This window comes from Macrotis lagotis, chromosome 4 (genome assembly GCF_037893015.1).
Source record: "Macrotis lagotis isolate mMagLag1 chromosome 4, bilby.v1.9.chrom.fasta, whole genome shotgun sequence".
NCBI lineage: Eukaryota > Metazoa > Chordata > Mammalia > Peramelemorphia > Peramelidae > Macrotis > Macrotis lagotis.
This window is the reverse complement of record NC_133661.1, coordinates 173,657,410-173,682,936: the sequence shown is the minus strand read 5'-3', so window position 1 is coordinate 173,682,936 and position 25,527 is coordinate 173,657,410. Positions and strand designations below refer to the sequence as shown.

Sequence of the window (25,527 nt, the reverse complement as noted above, 5' to 3'; positions counted from 1 at the left end):
CTATTACATTGTTGTTGGAGCTGTGAAGGCATCCAACCTTTCTGGAGAGAAATTTGGATCTATACCCAAAGGGCAACAAAAATGTGCATACCCTTTGATCGAGCTATACCACTACCGGGTCTATAAAACATCACTTGTAGAGAAATATTCATAGCAGCCCTGTTTGTGGTGGCAAAGAATTAGAAATCAAGTAAATGTCCTTCAACTGGGGAATGGCTTAGCAAAGTGTGGTATATGTATGTGATGGAACACTATTTTTCCATTAGAAACCAGGAGGGATGGGAATTCAGGGAAATCTGGAGGGATTTGCATGAACTGATGTTGAGTGAGATGAGCAGAACCAGAAAAACACTGTACATCCTAACAGCAACATGGGGGCAATGATCAACTTTGATGGACTCACTCAGTATTCCATCAGTGCAACAATCAGGGACAATTTGGGGCTGTCTGCAATGGAGAACACAATCTGTATCCAAAGAAAGAACTGTGGGAGTTTGAACAAAGACCAAGGACTATTACTTTAAATTTAGAAAAAAAAAAAAAACCACAACAAAACCCTGATGTCTTATTGTCTGATCTTGCTATCTCTTATATTTTATGTTTGTTCCTTAAGGATAGGATTTCTCTCTCATCACATTCAATTTGGATCAATGTATACCATGGAAATAATGTAAAGCCTTGGGTTAGACCAACACCTCACACCCTCACACATATCAAGATAAGATCAAAATGGATACAGGATCAAGGAGTATTATACCTGTTAGATCTATGGAAAGGGAAGCAGTTTATGATCAAGGAAGAGATGGAAATCATTAAAAACAAACAAAATTTTGAGTACATTAAATTAAAAAGCTTTTGCACAGACAAAACCACTGTAACCAAGAGCAAAAGAAACGTAGTAAATTGGGTAACAATTTTAGGTTTTTTTGCAAGGCAAATGGGGTTAAGTGGCTTGCTAGGCAAAGCTAGGCAATTATTAAGTGTCTGAGGCCAGATTTGAACAAGTACTGCTGATTCCAGGGCCAGTGCTCTATCCACTGCACCAACTAGGCGCCAACAATTTTTACAACTGGTATTTCTGACAAAGGGCTCATTTCTAAAATATGCAGAGAATTGAGTCAATTTTTTTTTTAAAAAGAAAGCCATTGCCCAACTGACAAATGGTCATAGGATATGTAAAGGCAATTTACAGATGAGGAAATCAAAGCAATCCATAGCCACAGGAAAAACTGCTCTAAATCACTAATTATTAGAGAAATACAAATTAAAGTACCTCACACCTCACAGACTGGCCAAAATTACCAAAAAGAACAATGATCAATGTTGGAAGGGATGTAAGAAATCTGGGACACTATTATATTGTTAGTGGAGCTATGAACTCATCCAACCTTGCTGGAAAGAAATTTGGAACTACACCCAAAGGGCAACAAAAATGTGCATCCCCTTTGATCCAGCAATAGCACCGCAGGGTCTATACACTGAAAGAGATTATGAAAAAGGGTAAAAACATCACTTGTACAAAAATATTCATGCAGCCCTGCTTGTGATGGCAAAGAATTGGAAATTGAGTGAATGTCCATCAATGGAGAATGGCTTAATAAACTGTGTTATATGAATGTGATGGAACACTATTGTTCTATTAGAAACCAGGAGGGACAGGATTTCAGGGAATCCTGGAGGGATTTGCATGAACTGATGCTGAGTGAGATGAGCAGAACCAGAAAAACACTGTACACCCTAACAGCAACATGGGAGTGATGTTCAACCTTGAAGGACTTGATCATTCCATCAGTGCAATAATCGGGAACAATTTTGGGTTGTCTGCAAAGGAGAGTGCTATCTGTATCCAGATAAGGAGATGTGGAGTTTGAACAAAGTTCAAGGACTATTCCCTTTAATTTAGAAAAAAACAGATATCTTATTGCCTGATCTTGTTACCTCTTAGACTTCTTGTCTCTTTTTTAAGAATATGATTTCTCTCTCATCACATCCAATTTGGATCAAGGTACAACATGGAAACCAAGTAAAGACTGACAGATCGCTTTCCGTGGGGAGATGGGGGGAGGGAAGTAAGATTGAGGGGAAAACTGTAAAACTCAAATAATATCTTTAATAAAAATAAATTTAAAAAATACAAAAAAAGAAAGAATTGTGGAGTTTTAACAAAGACTAATACCTTTAATTTAAAAAAAGTTATTTAATCATGCAATTTTGATATATCTCATACTTTATGTTTCTTCCTTAAGGATATGATTTCCTCTATCATCACATTCAAGTTAGATCAATGTATACCATGGAAATAATGTAAAGACTGCCTTCTGTGGGGGGAGGGAAGCAAGATTAGGGGGAAAAATTGTAAATTTTAAAATCTTTACCAAAAAAAAGAGTAAGGCATAAGTGGTGTGGATTTTTTTAAATAGAAAAAAAGTTCCAAGATCAGAGATTTAGAAATGAGAGAAATCTAAGAGATTATCCAATCCAATTCCATCACATTGAGATGAGCAAAATGAGATTCAGGGTTATTAGCTTTCCTTCAGTCAGAAAGATGAACCTAGCTGTGTGGCCTTGGGCAAGCCACTTAACCCCATTTGCCTTGCAAAAAACAAAACAAAACAAAACACAACAAAAATATGAATAACTAATACCTTGAAGATAAAATAGTCAGACCATTTCTCAGTAAATAATTGTATGAACAGGCAATTTTCAGAGTAAGAAATATAGTCATCAATGAAATATGGAATTGTTAAAAAAATTAACAGTATTTAGAGAAATAAAATTTGAAGCAACTCTGAGGTTACACAACATACTTATCAGATTGACAAAGATCATAAAAAAATAAAATGACAACTGGAAGGGTTCACAGAAGAGCTGTGATTTGTTACAAACATTTTGGAAAGAAGTGCTCCAAAAGTCAATATTCTGCCCATTTATACAGCATTAGGACTTCTAGGTCTAGGGACAGCTAGGTAGGTGGTGCAGTGGATAGAGCATGGGACTTGAAGTCAGGAGTTCAAATCTGCTCTCGGGCACTTAGTTATGTGACCTTGGGCAAATCACTTAGCCCCTATTGCCTTATATAAAATTTTTTAAAAAATTCTAGGTCTAGACTTAATTAAAAGGTCAAAGAGGAAAAAAAGCCCATGTACACAAAAATGACTACAGTTCCAGCAAAAAAAAAAAAACCAAAACAACTAGAAATGCAGAGTATGGCTTTCTACTGGGGAATGGCTAAACAAATTATGAGATACAAATTTAATGTAATTCTACTGCATCATAAGAAATGATAAAATAGGCAGTTTCAGAGGAAACTAAACGATCTCCATGAAATGATAATGAGTGAAGTGAGGTAAAATGGGAGGACAATTTATACAATGACAACATTTTAAAAATAAACACCTTTGAAAAACTTTAAAACTTTGATCAATACAATAAAACCATGATTCTAAAAGACCAAAGATGAAGCACAATAACAACCTCCTCTGAAATAAGTGACAGTCTTAATATGCAGAATGAAAAATATATTTTTGACATAGTCAATGTAGGAACTTGTTTTGTTATGGAATTTTTATTTTTATTATTTATTAGGGGGTGGAAGAGAAAGGAAATAAATGAAGGGTAATTAGAAAAATAATGAAATTTAAATTTTGGGGGGGAATTAGATTTTGTTTGATCACAAGAATAGTTTGTTATTATTGCTGTTTTAAAAATGAATTAAGTCAGGGCAGCTGGGTGACATAGTGGATAGAGCAACAACCCTGGAGTCAGGAGGACTTGAGTTCAAATACTGCCTCAGACACTTAATAATTACCTAGCTGTGTGACCTTGGGCAAATTACTAAACCCCATTGCCTTGTAAAAAACAAATGAACAAAAATTGCTTCTTAACTATTTTCCTGATTTTCCAGGATTAGATCCTTATGGGCAAAAATAATTAACACTGAGTGTCCTAGTCATCCTAATAGATTACAAGGAGAAATTACCCTGAAAGAGTTTATAATATGTTTGGAAACAAATAAGCATGTGAAAAGGAATGTGTTTCTATAAAATCTGTTTGCTGCTTAGCATACACTTAGCTATTAAAAATAACACTAAAAATGTTATAAATAACTATAAAATTGTTTTTGATATTTTAAAATAAATTTTAATCCTTTGTATCCTAATAATAGAATAAGGACATCTATTTCTTCAAAGTAATCTTTCATTCCTCTGTAAGGCTTTCTTATATTCTTATCTACATGAGTTTTTTTTAGGTTTGGTTGGTTTTTTTTTTTTTGCAAGGCAAACAGGGTTAAGTGGCTTGCCCAAGGCCACACAGCTAGGTAATTAAGTGTCTGAGGCCAAATTTGAACTCAGGTACTCCTGACTCCAGGGAAGGTGCTCTATCCACTGCTCCACCTAGCAGTCCCTATATGAGTTTTTAAAAATTATCCTTTTATGTAGGTTCAACTCATTAAATCACAATCCTCTTCATAATGTATCCTGAAAGACTAACGACATTATTTTATTTCTGATATATTTATTTAGTCCAGATTTGTGATTTGATTTGTACAGGGAACTCTTTGACTAGGAAATTCTCTACATCAATGAAGTTATCAAAAAGTTTTGCAATTAAAGTATTACAAGTTTTAGAGGTTGAGTAGCTTGATAACAGGTTATGCAATTAATGGGTGTTAAAGGAGGAACTTTGAACCCAGGTCTTTCTGACTCACATATCTTATCTTTGAATAAATTCAGTGGCCAACCTATCTCTGTTATTCAATAAATATTTCAAGATTACTGTTGACAAGGCAGGGAGGAACTTGGCTTGATATTGAATACCATCTTGGCAGTTATTATTGTGGCAAAATAAAGAAATCAAAATAAAGCCCCCCCCAAATAAAGACTTTAGGGACATGAAAGCAATAAATGAAGGACTAGACATTTTCTTTAATTTTTGCAACTTTAGAAACTTCCATGGTCAAAGACACCTACAATATAAAAGTCTTAAAATAAGACAAAACAAAATAAAATCAAAACCCAGGATGACACTCACTGATCCTGAACTCACTCGACACCGGCCCCCCATCTCCCAGACTAGCAGACCCAAGGATGTAATACAAGGTTACATCAAAATTCATCCTATCACCAAGGTCCCCCCTCTTCCCTCCAGCCCCTCAGTGCTCCAGACTAAAAATTATATTGGGCTTTGCCACTTCGCTGGCTGACAGAAACAAAAGACTGCCGGGGCTACAACCTGGATACAAACCTCTAAACTGCCAGTGTAGGGAAAGGAGGCGCTGCTGGTGCCAGGGAAAAACTGGCTCTGACCTCTTGATGGTAGGACATAGAAATAAGGGGAGATCACCAGGACAGAATGAAGTGCATGTGGAGCACTATGCAAAACTTCACCAAGACTGAGGAAAATAGCACAGTATCTATCCAGCTGGGGACTGTTTTGTTACCCAAGAGTCACTTGAAACCCTGGTGGTGAACCATGAATTGCTCACAGTGTAGGAAGAAAATAAGAGGCTTTGAGATTCAAACCCAAGAAAACCAAAATGAATCGGGAGGAGGTTAAGAATAAGGAAAATTGGTGGAGTAAAGGGAAGGATGGAGACAAAGTTTCAAAGTTTTTTGGAAGAACTCTTAAAGACCTTGAACATAAACTGACAAGTCAACAGGAAAAATAATAACAAAAGGAAATATGGTATTCAGATATAGACCAAAAAAAAAAATGATCCTACACTTGATGAGACAAAGTAACCTGTGAAATCTGAAAATACTGAACCACAACAAGTGGCTTAGAGTAGTTTAAAAGAAATGAAAATAAGAGCAAAATATATGTCCTGCACAGGAAAAATAATGAGCAGTGGGGCAGCCAGGTGGCGTAGTGGATAGAGCACTGGCCTTGGAGTCAGGAGTACCTGGGTTCAAATCCGGTCTCAGACACTTACTAATTACCTAGCCATATGGCCTTGGGCAAGTCACTTAACCCCACTGCCCTGTAAAAAACTTTAAAAAAATACTCACTATACAAGCAAAGCATGGATTTCAAAGATAAGGTGGTACAGAGAGAGTCTAAGAATTATGAAAGAACAAAATAGGACCAAAAACCCTTAACACTATAATAAAGCATATCATGAGAACTGCCCAGAACTTTTAAACTTTTAAATATGAAGTTCCAAGTGAAAGAAGTCAAAAAGAAAAAAAAATAATAACTCAAGACACAAGTAGTTGAATTTAACAATTCAATTCTGAAACAAATTTTGCAAACCATCAAGAAAAATATCTTCAAATACAAAGGAAAGAATATTGTAATAATACAAGATTATTGTGCACAACTAGAAAAAGAAGAGAATGGAATGTGTTCTGAAAGACACTGGAGCTCAGGATGCAGCTCAAGTAGACCTATCCTGCATCTCTGAACTTAACCATTCAGGGAATAAAAGGGGGATATTCAATTTTAAAAGAAGAATTTCAAACATTTTAGAAAGAAAACTAGAACTGAAGATATTACTTGCTTCTTAAACACCCCAAACAACAGAAATACAGGTGTGATTAAATGTAGACAGCAACAGAGCATTGGAGAAAAAATAGTCTTCCTTCTAAATGAATACATGGAGGGGCGGCTAGGTGGCACAGTGGATAGAGCACCGACCCTGGAGTCAGGAGTACCTGAGTTCAAATTCTGCCTCAGACACTTAATAACTACCTAGGTGTGTGGCCTTGGGCAAGCCACTTAACCCCACTGCCTTGCCAATAAATAAATAGATAGATAGATAGATGACAGATAGATAAATAAATAAATAGGTGTATGGAGACAAGGGGTGAAGGCAGAAATCTGGCAAAGGTAGGAGTGACGAAGCAGAGAGGAGACATTATCAACAGAATCTAGTAACATCTTTTCTACAGGTGAATGCTTCTTTTGTGGAATTACATTATAACGTAAGAGGATACATGAAAGTGGGGAGAAGGAAGCAGGGGCATAATTTAAAATATAAATGCATTAAACAATTCAATAAAACAAAAAAGAGTGAAAGATTGGATAAGAAAAGCCTACATCTCTTGCTTAAAGGAAACTCATTTAAAAGCAAAGACAGGCACAAAATAATAAACGGGAAAAGAAAACTTTACAACGTATCAAATAAATCCAAAAAACCAAGCCTTGCCAGCAAGCTATCAAACAAAGCAAAATCAAGTACTCAAAAAATAAAAAGGGATAACAAGTAAGTTATAGTATGTTGAAAGGAATCAAAAAAATAAATCAGTATCAGTAATAAATACTCCAAATTCCTTAGCATCACAAATCATAATGGAAATATTTGAGTTTCAGGAAGATATAGAATATTAATACAAAAGTGAATGAAGATTTCAATATTCATTAATCAGTTGTGAATAAATTTAACACAAAGGTAAACAAAAGGGAAAATACAAACTGAACAAATTACTGGAGAAATAAGAACTAAGAGTCTGGTGGTATTTTCTAAAGAGGACAACAAATTATATATATATATGTGTGTGTGTGTGTGTGTGTGTGTGTGTGTGTGTGTATATACACACACACACACACACACACACACACATATATATATATATATATATATATATATATATATATATATCCCAAAACTCATGTAATTTTTACAAAAATTAGCTGTGTGCTAGAGCAGAGAGGTATGGGAAACAAATGTAAAAAGACTGAAAAAACTAAATCCTTTATAGAAAACAGATTCAGAGACAAGAAGCAAAAGATACAGACTGGAGAGAATACTTAATGAAATCTTATATAATAAATGAATCAAAGGACAAATTATAGAAACAACAATTATGTAAAAGAAAACAATGATGAAACAACATATTAAATTTCTGGGACGTAGCTACAACAGTCCTCAGGGAGAAATTCATATCCTTACGATCATACATTGATGATGTTTGTCCTTTGTTCTTGAGGAAGAACATGACATCAGGGAGGTGAGGATATGGTAACATATGAACTGGATTTGAGTGAGGGGGTGCTGTGCTAAATCACCAGCCTCACTTTCTCCTCCAGACTCATCTGGGTCCAGTGGTCAGATATGAATATGGACCACAGTTGATGGCCTGGATGTGAAACAATCAGGGTTAAATGACTTGCCAAGGTCACACAGCTAGTAAATGTCTGAGGCAGGATTTGAACTTGCATCCTCCTGACTCCAAGGCCAGTGCTCTATCCATTGTGCCACCTAGCTGCCCAATTATACATTAACAAAATTGAAAAAGAGAAGATAAATGAACTGGATATACATTTAAAAAAAAAAAAAGAAAATCAGCAAGAAAAACAAACCTATAAATAATCCTAAAAACTAGAGGAGACACATTAACTGGAAAGAAAAAGCCAGAAATGAAAAAACTAAAAGCTGGTCCTTTGAAAGAATAAAAAAATTGATAACTCCTTGAATATATCAAGAGATAAAATTTTAAAATAGGAAATCAGCAAATGAAATCACAGCAAAACCAGAAAAAAATAACATATTTAACAGTTATTTATGTGTTAATACCTTCCAAAATACAAAATATCAATACTATTAGAAGATCAGATAGAGATTATATAGCTGGAAAGGAAGTACCAAAGCAAAGATTTCCTGCATCTGATCGATTCAAAGGAAAATTCTATCAAAAAGAACAGTTAGTACCCATGATTCACAAATTATTCTCAAAAACTAAGAAAGAAGACATGCTACCAGAATCTTTTTTATGACAAATATAGTCCTTATAAATAAGAGAGATAACACAGAAGGAAAACTTTAAACTAATAACATTAATGAACAATGACTATAAAATTTTGAACAAAATCGTAACATGTTCATTTAAGAAATTATCAATAATGACCAAGTGGGATTTATATCAGAGATGCAAGGATACTTCAACATTAGGAAATTAACATAATTATACTGAAAACTGAAACATCAAAAATCATATATGAGCATCTCAAAAGCCTCTGACAAACTGAAAAAGTGACTTTTATGCAAACACCCAACAAAGCATAGGCACATAAGAACTTCTTAAAATATCAAAAAAAGTAACTAAAATGAAAAGATGTCATATACGATGATTAGAATCTTTTCTAATAAATACAAGAGTGAAGCAAGGATACTCTCCCCAATATTATATGATAATTTTGGAAATGCTAACATTAGCAATTAGACAAGAGAAAAGGACTAAAAGAATATGTAGGGTCAGCTAGGTGGCGCAGTGGATAAAGCACTGGCCCTGGAGTCAGGAGTACCTGGGTTCAAATCTGGTCTCAGACACTTAATAACTTAACTCCATTTGCCTTGCAAAAACCTTAAAAAAAAAAAAGAATATGTAAAGAGGCAAATAGGCAAAGAGGAGAGAAAACTATCACTATATATTGATGGTGTGATAATTTACTTGGAAAATCCCAGCAAATTATAAAAGATATTCAGACAAAGAATAGCTTAAGCAAAACTGCAGGCCCCAAAATAAATCCTCAATAATCAAGAGCATTAAATATATAATAATTAAAAAACAAGAAGAAATAATAGAAAGGGAAAGCTCATTCCAAATAACCACAATATGCATAAAAACTCCCAAAGCAAATAAAAGCCTATATCATAAATCGCTAATTAATCAAAACCATCTGGTACTGGTTAAAGAATAGAGAGACAGGTAAATGGCACAAGACTAGAGAAGGGAAATTTAGCAGCAGATCTCAATAACCTGGTTTTTAATTAAGTGAAAAACATAAAGGGTTACACAGGGGAAAATTTCCTATTTGGAAAAAAAAAACTATAGGGAAAACTGGAAAGTAGTTGGGCAAAAATTATGCTTAGACAACATCATATAACCTATGCCACAATACATTTTAAATGATACATGACCTTATTATTAAAGATTGTACTAGGAAAAAAAATCAGAAGGGAAATACAGTATCTCTCACAACTATGGATTATACATATTCTTAACAAGGCAATTACAAATGGTAAAATAGATAACTGATTACCTGAAATAGAAAATTTTCACACAAACAACATTAATGTATTTAGGTTAAGAACAAAAGTGATCAAACAGGAAAAAAAATCTTTGTTACTAAATTTCTATTATAAAATTTTTGGTAATCAAGATACATAAACAATTATTAAACATCTAAGTGACTAATAATCATTCTCCAATAGATAAAGTATCAAAGGATATGAACAGTTCTCAAAAGAATTGCAACATTTTCACAATCACATGAAAAAAATACCCCAACTAATAAATGAAAGCAAAAAACCTGAGTTTTCATGTCATACCCTGCAAATTGGCAAAAAATGACAAGAAATAGTAATATTGGAGAGCTTATGAGAAGATAGGCACACTAATACATCATTGCTGGAAGTGTGAAGTGGTACAACCATTTTGGAAAGCAATTTGAAAATATACAAATTAAGACACTAATTAAAATAACCAAATCTTCTGAGTCAGAGACTAAGTTCTTGTACTTTTAACCCAAGAAAGTCATTGACCAAAAAAAAAAGTCCCAATTTATTCCAAAATATTCATAGCAGCACTTATTGGAAGAGCTTAGCACTGGAAACAAAGTATGTATCTATTAAGCAGCTACAGAAATTGGATTATATGAATGTAATGATATATTATCATGTTGGAAGAAATGAAGTATGATGAATACAGAAAAGCATGGAAAAGATCTTTAAAAACTGATGCACAGTAATTAGAGCAAAGAAAAATTACAGTAATTAAAATAATGTACATATAAAGAATGACATACCAAAAAATCAAAGTAAATGAAAAAAATTATTAAAATCAAGTATCACTCAAATGGAGAGATATGAGAAGACACCCTCGAGCCAATTCCTTCATAAAGGTGGGAGGTCATAGGTATTACATATTGCATATATTTTCAGACTTTCAATAAAATGATCAGTTTTGCTGAATTCTTTTTCCTCTAAAAATATTATTTGTCATATGATTTGGCTCTTGGGGAGAAGGTCTTAAGAGGAAGATACATTGGATACTAATGTTCTGTAAAAAACAGAAAATATCAATAAATATTTTTTAAAATATATACATATATAAAGAAAATCTATTACTTTGGCAATAATTATCTAATGACACAATCTTAACTTAGTCACTACCAATAGTGCACATGAAAAAAAAGGTATTATTACTAGTTATACTGAAACTGACCCATAAAATCATCTTTCAATTCAATATTTATTAAATCTCTACTACATTATAGAAACTTTGTAAATATTGAAGATTTAGCTATATCATAAAAACAGGCTCTTTCTCAAGCTTATAATTTAGTCTGGGGTAGGGAGGAAATGAGAGAAACATTCAAACAAATAACCATGCTCTAAGAAAAGGATGAAATACAAGAGAGAAATTTAGCTGAAGTATGATGAAAAAATTGAGAAAACATGGATCACCTTCACCCGAAGAAAACAGGATATGATTCAAAAAGAAAGTCGAACCTTGATGGAATATAAAGTTTTCAAAAACTGTGAGTTTGGGGCTGAGCAAGTAAAATCTTCATTACTATTGGTAGAGATGAAAGTGTAATCAAAGTCACAGAAGATAAGGAGGAAGTAAAATAAAATGGATGAAAAGCCATCAAATTTGACTGAAACATAGAGTATGTAGAGAGAAGTAAGGGAGAAGGCAAGACAGTTTAGCCAGATTTAATAAAAAGTGAAGCAATGTGGGTCTGATTTAAAATCTGAGTCAAAGTTTCTACCCGATTACTTTTTTTACATAAAGTACATTTAAATCTTATAACATTTAATTTCACACCTTTTACTTTCTTAAGAGCTTTGTACATTTAATAGAGAATGATAAGGACTATAGTTTATACCCACCTACTCAGAACCCACTGAGATTATCAGGTTGCTTGTTACCTTTTCTTGATATAGAGCCATTAACAATAATTCACATTTTCACAATCTCTTATGGGAATTTAACTTCCATAAAACATAATAGCATGCCAGAAAGCACAACCTCTTACTGGGCATAAATATATGATAATAAAGTTAAAAGATTCAAGATCTAATTCATATAGAAATCACTCAATTGTTGTTGCTGTTGTTCATTCAGTTCAGTCATGTCCAACTCTGTGACTCCATTTGAAGTTTTCTTGGCAAAGATATAGGAGTCGTTTGCGATTTCCTTCTCCAGTTCCTTTTACAGAAGAGAAAACTGAAGCAAACAGGGCTAAGTGACTTGCCCAGGGTCCCAGAGCTAGTAAGTGGCCAAGGCTAGATTTAAACTTAGGAATAGTTTTCCTGACTTCAGGTGCCCCTTCTGCTTTACCACCCAGGTGCTCAGAAATCACTTAATCTCACTGAAGAAAAGACGTGCCACCATTTATGGTATAAATTCATTTGTGTAAGAAGGTTGATTGAAGAATATATTGTAAAAGGACATGTAGTCAGGGAAGGCAGAGAAGTAAAGTATTCCTTGACATCACAAAAAGGAAAAAAATGATAAAATAAAATAAATGTTAATACTTGCTCACTAATCTGTTATATGTGTAAATTTCTGATTCCAGTTCTTTTCAAAGTCAAAAAACAGCTGAATTTGTGTATTTTAGCCTCAAATAAAGGGAAAGAAGCAAGGCAATGGTGAGCTATGCTTCACCTCAGATTGCACAATCCCTCACAAACTGAGTTGTGTATGTCTCTTGCTGTTTCTCTGTATGTCACCAGTGTAGTGTTTGTAGACTCTTAATATATATGCTCATTTTCCATAAACTAGAAGATGCATTTCACTTATGTGTATAAGATATTTATTATTACTGCTCTTGATCTGAACTACTCTATAAACCATGGGGTGAGGAAGTCAGTACACCTGCCTCACTTAAAGGGGACCGCATGTACTTCCTCTATTAAGCACATACAGTACAAATCCTGATTCTGATGATGTTCATGCCTCTCTAGTCATGGACCCCAATAAACATCACTATTGTAATATGATCTTATAAAACAACAAAGAAGTTGAGGAAAAAGAAGGTCCTGCAAGGATTCACCTGAAGTCAGGAGTATTTATAGGTGTAACCATTATGAAGATAAAAGATCTGCATAATCATTATTGCATAATGATCTATTCTCATTACACTATCCATGTGACTCACTGTGTGAGCCTTTTCAACTGACTAAAGGACACCTTGAACTGGATGACCCATAGAGACCTTAACTCAATTTTGTGGGAAGAACCATTATCATTTCAGTCACTTAGATTTCATAACCCAAGTGTCATTTTCAACTCCTTACTCTCTCTCTCATTTCCTCTATCTTAGCACTTACTAAGGCTTGTCAGTTCTATCTTTGTAGCATATCTCTCTCCCTTTCTGTCTTCTCTCTCTCTCTCTCTCTCTCTCTCTCCCTCCCTCCCTCCCTCCCCCCTGTCTCTCTCCTCCCTGCCCCCACTCCTTTCCTGAAACATGTCAAATTGATTTTACTTAAAGCATAGCTCTAACCATGTCCACTCTCTACTCAGTTATCTAGTGGCTCCCCACCACCTCCAGGAACAAATGTAAAATCTTCTATTTTTGGCATCCAAAGTCCTTCATGACCTGGCCTCTATCTATTCTTCTTACACATTACTCACTCCTATCTATTCTTCGGTACTGTGAAACTGGTATCACTGCTCTTCACACAGCACAACTCATCTCCCAATCCCAGCTATTTTGATAACAGACGACCTCTAATGCCTGGAATTTTCTTGAATTTCCTCTCTTATGCCTGTTTTTCCTAGTTTCCTTCAAATTCAGCTATAATTCCTCCTTCTACAAGAAGCAGGTCTCTCTACTTCAATTTACTATACATTTTTTCTTGTCCTTCATATTGTCTTCTCAATTAGTCTGTGAGTTCCTTGAAAGCAAAGATTGTTTTTGGCTTACTTTGTATCATCATCATCATTACTATTTAGCATAATGCCTGACACATAGTAGGTATTTAATAAATGTTTGTTGAATGATCAAGATTTCAACTAATTTCAACATACATTCAGTGAAAGATACAAATGAAAGTCCTTTCCTTCAAGAAGCTTGCACTGTGCTGGAAGGATCTACGGTGATTTGAAAAAGATGGCCTAGTCCAGATGAAAAATGTACTTTGATCAGATTATGACATGCTTCAGGACAGGTAGCTCACTGGGTTTAGTTTATCTCTCTATCTATAATTTAGACAAATGGATAGATAGTTTGTATGGGTGTTACACCGTCAAAAGTTGCACTTTGTGGTGACAGTTTGTGAAGCAGTGAGAAGAAAAGGTGGGGACCCAAACTTGGGACTTAACTGGCATAGGAGTCTCTTGGTAATGAAACTGCATCTATCAACATAGATTGCTCTGCCACTTATACTCTTAAAGAATTGTCTGAGGAGAACCGGGCAGCAGGCAAGGAGCCAGACCAGGGGAAAATCACTTTCTCACTTGCCTTTCTATTCCGGCAAAGACAAGGGCTATGACATCATCTGAGAGCGTGCGGAATGGCTTAATCCATTCCGAGAGCCACAATGAAGGTGGCAGGGATGGCGATGTCTCCCAATTTCCCTACGTGGAGTTCACTGGCGGAGATAGTGTCACCTGCCCAACCTGTCAGGGCACAGAAAGGATTCCCTGGGGCCAGGAGAATCAGCCTGTGGCATTGATTCCATATAGTGATCAGAGACTAAGGCCAAGAAGAACAAAGCTCTATGTGATGGCCTCAGTCTCTGTGTGTTTCCTCCGTTCCGGGCTGGCAGTTTTTTTCCTGTTTCCTCGATCCGCTGACATGAAATACATTGGGGTGAAGTTGGCCTATGTCAGTTATGATGACACAAAGCGTGTGGTCCACATAAACATCACAAATACCCTAAATATAACAAACAACAACTATTATTCTGTGGAAGTTGCAAACATCACAGCCCAAGTTCAGTTTTCAAAAACTGTTATTGGAAAGGCATGATTAAATACTATTACCAATATTGGGCAATTGGATATGAAACAGATTGATTACGCCGTCCCTACCATGATAGCAGATAAAATGAGTTATATGTTTGATTTCTGCAAGCTGGACACCATCAAGGTCCACAACATCGTAGTCATGATGCAAGTGACTGTGATGACCTCCTACTTTGGGCATTCTGAGCAGACCTCCTAAGAGTGGTATCAGTATGTCGACTGAGGAAGAAACACCACCTACCACGTGGGCTGGTCAGAGTATCTGAATGTGCTGCAGCCGCCCCATCAGGTGCTGCAAGGATGTGGCTCCATAGCCCCCAGCACTCACTTGCCAAGACCCACTGTGTCCCTGTCGTGGGCAGACCACGAGTTCACGATCCTGTCTTAGGGGTATAGTTAAAACTATGTAGCCGTGCTCATGCTGAAACTTTCCCTCTATTGTAGTGGTGTATTTATAACAACAGTTGACTTTAACATAGTGCTCTAGGATTTACCAGATGCTTTACATAGATATTATTTATGTCCTCCCAACAACTCTATGGGAAATATTGATAATGTGGGAAAGAGAAAACAAGCCCTGCTCTTGTATGTGCTTCAGTCACATATCATGGGAAGACCTTAGAAAAATCCTTGCTTCTCCATCTCAAGGGCATTTGGGATCTGTTGTATAATAAAAAACTGTCACAGGGTAAGGCTGCATTAAGGAATCTTAACATAATTAAACAATTGGAATCAGAAAAAAAAAAGAATTGTCTGAGGTACTAAACTTTAAGTGATTTACCCAGTATTAGTCAGTTTTGGGTCAGAAATAAAATTTAAACCCAGATCTTCTACTCTGAAGACAGATATCTATCTATCCCTCAGGTCAAATAGTAGTGAATCATAGAATAATACCTTGACTTAAAGAAGAACCAAATTACAAATAACATTCAAGATGGCTTTTTCCATAGGAAATGGTGAGACATCTAGGAAATATATTACCAATAAATGTACTTACTATATGACAACAAAGAAGTAGTCAACCAGAATGTATACTGGTACTCCCAAGTTAGTAAAAATCAATCAATTAAATAAGAAAAGAATGCTTCTAGGGAATTAGATAGAATTTCCACAGAGAATTTAACAAAAGATATACAAAAGACAGAAAAGGGAGGAGGGATTAGGATCAACAGAGAATGTGGTAACATGGATGAAATCACTGATCCAACTAAATATCTAAATATTACAATCAGAAGTTAGAGCTCTTATTTCATACGTGAGTTTTAATGGAAATAAAAAGCTTTCTCTAATGAAATCCACTTACAAGTTCTTTCTTTTTCATGCATTCCATCAAGGTTTGAAATAAGTGAACAGCCTCACTCTGGCCAAAATTAAATGTCTTTTTGATGGTTGAAATGATGTCAGGTTCTGCTGCATCAGGAAGATTTCTAAAACAAAGATGGCCAAAGATTTCAGTAACTACTAAATTCTCATTCTATATAGCCATGTACTAATTAAGGTGGCACATAGCCAGAATTCATGCAAGACACATTTTCAGATGCTATACTAATATCTTATTTTACAGGCTCGTTGAATTTTTGTCTACAGGGGGTTTGGGGAAAGAATCCCACACTTCAAGGTATAAGTAATAATTAAGTTGAGTGACTTTACTAAGTTTTAAACATTTTTAACAGACACAAGTTGAGTAGACAAGTTGGTTCTTATTATGCCAATTTCTTATGTCAAATGAACAACATAAAAGTTGATACAGTTTCTCTTTTTAAAAAAACTCTCCATAAATCCTTAAACTAATGCTACCTCCCCTCACCATTCAAAGCTTTTCTTACCCGCCTTCCTCTGTTTGTTTATGAACATGAGCCAGTATGTCTGCAGCTCGACCTGTACCTTCGCAAACCACTACAGGGACAGGTGGACTTTCTTGAAGATATTCCAAAACAGTAAGGATAACATTGGGTCCACCTTCAAAAATGAGAGCCACCACAGGAACACCCTGACCAATTCCTTTTTTAAAAAATTAAGAAAAAAACAAAATTCAGTTATCAAATAGAAGCATAATTCAACTCATTCTTTCACTTAAAAGCAGTGCAAATAGGATACATTTTCTCTTATTCTATATATTTGATTTATACACATTTAAATATATATCCTGATATTCACATATATAAAATGGATGAATGAATAAATTACTTTCTACTGATATCCATAATATTTTCAAGTATATTCTAAGTAAAGTAGATCAAATTGCTATGTAATTTGGCCTGCTATCATTTGATATTGCAAAGAATGATCTCTGTAAATTACAAACTGACTTACTAGCATGAATTCGTTGTTGATTGATTGTTTTCTCCAGTTCTCGTCTCAATCTCACTTCTGCACCATACTTTCCAACAGTACCATCATCCACCAATATGAAATGGGAATGGAGATTATTCAAAACATTCAATTTACTCAAAGGGTTCAATAAAGTTTGATAAGGGGCAACCACCTAAAGATGATACATAACACAGAAGAATTAGAGGATCAAAAATTTAATTTAAACCTTCTTTTTCTCTGCTCTCCTTGAAAATAAATTAATATAAATATAGCATATTTTTTTTGTCCTTCATTTTTTGAAGACCATGACATCATGGAAATGATGTCATGACAAGTATGTGAATTGGATTTGAGTGATAGGGTGCTGTGCTAAAATCACCAGCCTCATTTTCTCCTCTAGAGCCATCTGGTTCCAGTGGCTAGATATGAATCAGGATGACTGGAGACAGTCCTGGATGCAGGGCAATCAGGGTTAACTGCCATCTAAAGACACACAGTTAATAAGTGGCAAGTGTCTGAGGCAGAATTTGAACTCCTGTCCTCCTGAATCAAAATTCAGTGCTCTATCCACTACCACCTAGCTGCCCCTAAATAAAGCATATTATGAAACAAAAGATATAGGATAAATAACCAGAACATGAAAAAAAAAGTTCAAAAACAAAAACAACTTCAAAAGAAATATTAGTGATAGCATGAAAGTGAAGTTGAATTAATTCAACTTCACTTTCATGCTATCACTACTTTCATATTTATTCTCAGTTCAATCTCAATAGCAACTATGACGAGTTGTTTATAAGTATTTATACTGTTAGACATTTCAGGAAGAGAAAAGTCCCCAAAAGTTTAAATAATAGCACTGAAAGGAAAAAATGTAGTCTACAGCATATAGCCATGATCTATAATTGCAGATATCTCAATTCATTTTAATTGTCAGTTTAACTTAACAGTCCAAATCATTTAATGTTGCATTGATCTACTTCATGACTAATGCTCCAAAATTTTTTCTCTCCCTTCAAACCCCTATTGTCTGTTAACACAGCAGACACTGCAGCATCAGTTTTCATTTAGAAAGATGTGACTTGCCCAGGATTAGGAGAGCTAAAAACCTTCTGAGAAAAGATTTGAATTCTGATCTACCTCACTCCATATCCAATATTCTATCTACTAGGTCATCTAGTTGCCTAGTAAATAATAAATTCAACATGTTACCTTTTAAAAACCAATTCAATATTAATGATGAACTTAAACAATGTTACTTTGCAGTGACTTAAAACATGACTTTCAAAATTATCCTGCTTATATGTATTTCCTTATTAACTTAACTTGCCTCTTGTTTATTTTATGGTTAGATTAATCTAAATCTGAAGAGTGGGAGGTTGAGGTATCTCACTAGTAGAGTTTTGCTGTCTATCTTCTTTAACTCTTTCAACTTCTCCTCTAAGAATTTGGATGCTCTACCATCGGTTGAAAACATATTTAGTACTGAAATTACTTTATTGTCTATGGTACCATTTAGGAGGATATAGTTTCCTTCCTTATCTCTTTTAATGATATCTATTTTAGCAGCTGCTTTGTCTGAGATAAAGATTGCTACCCCTTCACTTTTGATCCAATCTTTTACCTTTACTCTATATGTATCTCTATGCTTCAAATGTGTTTCTTGTAAACAGCATATTGTAGGATTCTAGTTTTTTAATCTACTCTGCTATTCCCTTACATTTTAAGGGAGAGTTCATCCCATTCACATTCAAAGTTATAATTAACAACACTTTGTAGCCCTCCATGTTATATCTTCCCTCTGTCTGTAAATAGATTGTTCCTTAGAATAATAAGTAGTATCTGTCTGAAACCATAAAAGAGCATTATATTCAACGGGGATAGACTAGAGGCATTCCCAACAAGACCAGGGGTGAAACAGGGATGCCCATTATGACCATTACTATTCAATATTGTATTAAAAATGTTAGCTTCAGCAATAAGAGAAGATAAAGAAATTGAAGGAATTAGAATTGGAAAGGAAGAGACAAAACTCTCACTCTTTGCAGATGACATGATATGGTATGCCTAAAGAATCCCAAAAAATCATCTAAAAAAACTATTAGAAATAATTAGGAACTTTAACAAAGTCATAGGATATAAAATAAACCCTCATAAATCCTCAACATATCTATATATGACTAGTAAGATACAGCAGAAAGACCTAGAAAGAGAAATCCCATTCAAAGTAACCTCAGGCAATATAAAATATCTGGGAGACTACCTGCCAAGGCAGATTCAGAATCTTTTTGAAAACAATTATAAAACACTTCTCACATGAATAAAATCAGATTTAAATAACTGAGCAAACATCAACTGTTCATGAATAGGTCGAGCTAATATAACAAAAATGACAACTCTACCAAAATTAAATTACTTGTGTAGTGCCCTACCAATCAAAATTCCAAAAAATTATTTTAATGAGTTAGAAAAATTGTAAGTAAATTCATGTAGAGAAATAAAGTCAAGAATTTCCAGGGATTCAATGAAAAAACGTGCAAAAGAAGGGGGCTTAACCTTACCAGATCTAAAATTATATTATAAAACATCAGTCATCAAAACTGTCTGGTATTGGCTAAGGTAGAACGGTGGATCAGTGGAATAGACTAGGTGCGATAGCAAGAAATGATTATAGGAATCTGCTGCTTGATAACCCAAAGAGTCCAGCTATTGGGATAAAAACTCTCTCTTTGATAAAAACTGTTGGGAAAATCGGAAGTTAGTAAGGAAGAAACTTGGATTAGACCAACACCTCACAACCTATACCAAGATAAGATCAAAATGGATACAGTATTTGGAAATAAAATACAATATTATAAGCAAACTAGAAGATCAAGGAGTAGTATACCTGTGAGATCTATGGAAAGGGAAGCAGTTTATGACCAAGGAAGAGATGGAGAACATCATTAAAAACAAACTAGATAATTTTGATTACATTAAATTAAAAAGCTTTTTGCATAGACAAAAACCACTGAAACCAAGATCAAAAGTGTTGTAGTACATTGGGAAACAATTTTTACAATTAATATTTCTGACAATGGACTCATTTCTAAAATATACAGAGAACTGAGTCAAATTTTCAAAAAAAAAAAAAAAAAAAACCAAGCCATTCCCCAACTAACAAATGGTTAAAGGATATGCAAAGGCAATTTACCAAAGAGGAAATCAAAGCAATCCATAGTCATGAAAAATTGTTCTAAATCACTACTTATTAGAGAAATGCAAATTAAAGCATCTTTGAGGTACCGCCTCACATCTCTCAGACTGGTCAAAATAACCATAAAGGACAATAATCAATGTTGGAAGGGATGTGGGAAATCTGGGACATTAATTCAGTGATGGTGGAGTGATAAACTCATCCAACCTTTCTGGAGGGCAATTTGGAATTACATCCAAAGGACAAGAAAAATGTGTATAACCTTTGGGTCTATGGGGTCTATACCCTGAAGAGATTATGAAAAAGAGTAAAAGTTTCACTTGTACAAAATATATCCATAGCAACCCTCTTTGTGGTGGCAAAGAACTGGAAATTGACTGAATGTCCTTCATTTGAGGAATGGCTTAACAAACTGTAGAATATGTATGTGATGGAACACTACTGTTCTATTAGAAACCAGGAGAGATGGGAATTCAGGGAAGCCTGGAAGGATTTGAATGAACTGATGCTGAGCATGATGAGCAGAACCAGAAAACCACTGTACACCCTAATGGCAACATAGGAGTGATGATCAATCTTGATGGACTTGCTCATTCCATCAGGGACAACTTTGGGCTATCTGCGATGGAGAATGCCATCTGTAACCAGAGAAAGAATTGTGAAGTTTGAACAAAGACCAAAGACTAGAGGTGGGGGAAACCCATTATCTTATTATGTAATTTTGTTATCTCTTACACTTTATTTTTCTTCCTTAAGGATACGATTTCTCTTTCTCATCACATTCAATTTAGATGGACACAATGTAAAGACTAACAGATTGCCTTCTTTGGGGGATGGAGGAGGGAAGCAAGAATAGGGGAAAATTGTAAAACTCAAAATAAAATCTTTCTTAAAAAAAAAAAAAGGCTAGGAGCAGCTAGGTGGCGCAGTGGATAGAGCACTGGCCTTGGAGTCAGGAGTACCTGGGTTCAAATCTGACCTCAGACACTTATTAATTACCTAGCCATGTGGCCTTGGGCAAGTCATTTAACCCCACTGCCTTGAACAATCTTAAAAAAAAAAAAGACTACATTAGATTGTATTTCCCTGAAGGTTGAGTACCATTTTCTTTCTTCCCTTTTTTGGGGGTTAGGGGTATCCCTAGCATGTAGTAGGTCCTTAATAAATGTTTATTAACTACTGAGTTCTTGTTTGATTAAGGTTTTAAAGTTTATTAATACCAAAATAGTCACAAGAGTCTTATTAATGCACATCAACAGAGTTTTTTCCCCCCACACCATTACTGATGGATAAATTATGATTACAAATCTGTAAAAAACAAATAATGAAATTCATTCTTACATCTCTTCCAACAAGATCATTCCTGTTTTCAATTACTCCCCATGGTGCTATTCCAATAGTGCAAATTTTTCGAGATGATCTAGAAGCATGTTCTTTGAGGGCATCACCAACATGTTTTGCCACACCTATGCATATAAAGTTTATTTTAAAAAGATTATTATATTATTTGTCTTCTATATGTTCAAAATTCCATAGGTCTTTCTTTAAAAATATATGAATATTTTGTATGAATGTATATATTTACACGTAAATGTGACATTACAATTGTAACATACTTTTCTTCACTACAAAACCTAAGTAACTATTTTAAGTATCATTAACTGTACTTTTAAAATGAAAACAAAACAAAAAAAAAACCCAGAGGCTTAGAAAAGTTGTGACTTGCCCACCACAAAATGCAGACAACAAACCCACATGTATCATTTTTCTTTCTAATAGTAGCCTAGTACACAAAAAGCAAGTAAAACCAATTCCTGAATACCCCAGAGACCTAGTTCTTAATAAACAGGTTTCTAGTATAATGTTATGGAGTTTTCCCACACTTTTCAGATTGTTTCAAGTAATTTATAGAATAATTCACTTTAATATCTTGATGTTACCCTTCTTTATCTGTTGATTTGTTAAAGGAAAGAGCCATATCATTCTATAATCTTACTTTATCTATGCAAAGGTTTCAACTCTGTATGTTTTCAATTTATTTACTTTAGATAATTTTCCATAATAAAGGGGAAAGAGACATCAATAGAATTTGTTTGAATAAAGGGGTAATGAAAAATGTTTTTAATCCAAAAATAATTTCCATTTACTTATATTAGGTTACATTCATAGCAAATTTACTTTCTCATTTTTATGTTACTTGGGATACTAAAATAACTATGTTTTCCTTGCCCATTTAATGTGTTTGATTGGTGAAAGCTTGGGAATGGAATAACATTAAGGAAATTCAACCAAGAATGAAAAATTTGTTAGAATTCTTAAGCTGACCGTATTGTGTTATAGCCCATATGGAAGCCTGAACATTTAGAATTCAGTATATTAGTTAGAAATCTGACTTCAAAGAAACTGATATCTATTTGATATCACCTAGATATCTTGCTGACACCTCAAACTCATCATCTTCCCCTCCAAAGGGGAAATCACTCTGGCTTTAAACCTTAGTCATCCAGGCTCATCTTCTACTCCTTCATCAACCTTCACCCATATATTCAATCAGAATCCAATTTGGGTTGATTCTTTAAAAAAGAAAAAAGGTATATCAATTTATAAATGGACTGATTTACAAATTAGGTCCATAAACATACATAATTTAACCAGAATTGTGTCTAGTGGAAAGTCGTTGGCCTGGATTCTAATCGCAGTTTAATTATAACTCTGGGTAAGAAAATTAAGCCCCTTAACTTCTTCATCTACAAAATGAAGAAAATTTCCCTACTCATCTCATAAAATTGCTATGAGTCCATAATGTAATAATGACTAGAAAAAGTTTCGAAAAGGCTGAAGGGTGTTACATAAAAGTTACTTGAAATTAAGCTTTGTTACTTTCTTGAGTCAAAGTTATTTGAATACCAATAGCAATATTCCACCAATTCATCTGTAACTAGAAATATTATTTTCACATTTTCTCCTATCATCTCAGAAAAAGAAATGGATTACCATTTTTAATATCAGGATCTAAATATGTCATTTAAAGGCATATTTATATGTCATATAAATATTTTTTATGCCATATAAATTTATATATGCCACATAATTATTTATATGCCAACTATAGTTGTAAATGAACAAAAATGTTATTTTAACTTTCATTTTCAGTACTAAAATAGTTTAAAAATCTAATTAAAAGCATGAATTCCAGTAAACTATTTGAAGTTGAAGATTAGACATACAAAAAGCACAGCTTTTACAACATGCTGAGTTTCTGGTGGTGTTTGTAAGCTTACTTTTCAGACACACAGTATATAATATAAAACAATGCATTAAAAACTTAAAAGTTTTATGAAATCCAACACAAACCTGTATTTACTCCTCCAGTTAGAATCCAGGCTCCGGTTGTTACTGCAGCTTTAATAAGACCTTTACCAAGCAATTGCTTGATTCGTGGATGAAGTTCAAATTTTTGCATCCCACCATGTACAGAAATAACAAGTTTAGGCAATTCCATTTGCCATTCTTTAAGCATAAGCTGGAGAATGATTTCAGGTTTGGTGTCATATGACAGTCTCACATACTAAAGTATAAAAAAAAAACAATTGATGTTTAAGTTTGTATAATACCTCATTACACAATTTAAAAGGAGGTTTTCTAAAGTAGAAATCACAGGCTTTACAATCTAAAATATTCACATAACACCACTAGAACATGTTGATAAATGATCAAAATTTCAAATTTATAGATGTAAAAAGATAATTACACAATTATCTTATTTTTCTTTCTTTCTTTTTTTTTTAAGGTTTTTGCAAGGCAAATGGGGTTAAGTGGCTTGCCCAAGGCCACACAGCTAGGTAATTATTAAGTGTCTGAGACCGGATTTGAACCCAGGTACTCCTGACTCCAGGGCTGGTGCTTTATCCACTACACCACCTAGCCGCCCTACAATTATCTTATTTTTAAAATAATTACTGAAAATATTTTTAGACTATCATTGTATCTTTTAATCTTTCTGATTTGTAGTAGTCTACAAGTCATATTGGGGAAAGGGGAATATGAAGAACTGATATGGTATAGTCAAACAATGGCACCTCTGATTCCTTGAAAGACATTTTATCAATATATATAAAGCAAGATATAAAATGAGGGGACATCTCACACCAAAAAACTGTTGCAAAATAGTTCTAAAATTAGTTTAACATAAATTCAAAACCTATTTACAACTGAATTCACTGTTAACAAAATATTCCTAAACAGCAGAATGTCTAAGGCCAAACATCACTCAATTGAAGTAAGCATAATGAAAAAAATGCTTTATTACTAAAGTTGTTTAAAAAGCATTCAGGAGGACACAGATGTAGTCTAAGTAAACTTAGGAAATGGCCAATGTGAAGCCTATGTTTTATTGTATATTATATTCTGATGCTAAATACCATATATTACTCTGTACCAAACAGTGCTTTGCATATTGGAAACAGTAAACAAACAATTATTCAATTAGTTAAATCATCACACTGCTATGACTAAATAAGATTTCCCTAGCCTGGGTATTCCATCCTTTAACTATTTCATTTAATTATTAAAACAGTGGGAGAAAAAATATAAGCTACATACCTTAGCTCTATAGGAATGAGAACCCCCTTGAAAATTAATGACACCATAAGAATCAGTGGGGCTCTGTTCTGTATGTTTTTCCACTGACCACTCCTCTATCTCTTGATTTAGATGTTCACCCAATTTCACATCTGAGTACTTCATAGCAAGACTTGCAGTAAAACAAGCATGTTGCCTGACCAAGCGACCACAATAACACCTAAGAAAAAAGAAAACATTTTATTAAGCAGTACTAAAGGAAATTTAATTTAACATGTTCCCTTGTATTTCACAGAGATGCTGGGTATTCACAAACTAACAAGGCAATAAAGAACGTGAAGTTTAGTCTTTTCATCTCAAAACACTTTTAAAGAAAAACTGCCACTATATTTTCAAGATACTGTATCTTTTCATTTCATTTATTTATTTTCACATTACTTCAATAAGTCTTTTTGTAAAAGTAAAAAATCCCTCCTTCCCCCACAAAGATAGAGAAATCTTATGAAAAATAAAGTGTGGGGG

At 34.2% G+C, this 25,527-nt stretch overlaps 1 protein-coding gene and 1 pseudogene across 2 annotated transcripts in view; one reads left to right on the top strand and one right to left on the bottom strand.

Annotated features, from left to right (window-relative positions):
• Positions 1 to 25,527, bottom strand: part of TRPM7 (transient receptor potential cation channel subfamily M member 7) — a 164,718-nt gene that overhangs the window by 73,012 nt on the left and 66,179 nt on the right. For both annotated transcript variants that reach the window (XM_074234686.1, XM_074234687.1), the window contains exons 4-9: positions 25,027 to 25,225; positions 23,779 to 23,992; positions 21,766 to 21,890; positions 17,232 to 17,403; positions 16,745 to 16,919; positions 16,222 to 16,345 (exon numbers count right to left, since the gene is read on the bottom strand). In XM_074234686.1, the coding sequence (XP_074090787.1) occupies positions 16,222 to 16,345; positions 16,745 to 16,919; positions 17,232 to 17,403; positions 21,766 to 21,890; positions 23,779 to 23,992; positions 25,027 to 25,225 (1,009 nt within the window). The remainder of the gene's footprint in view (positions 1 to 16,221; positions 16,346 to 16,744; positions 16,920 to 17,231; positions 17,404 to 21,765; positions 21,891 to 23,778; positions 23,993 to 25,026; positions 25,226 to 25,527) is intronic.
• LOC141520476 (transmembrane protein 106B pseudogene) lies at positions 5,021 to 15,306 on the top strand (annotated as a pseudogene).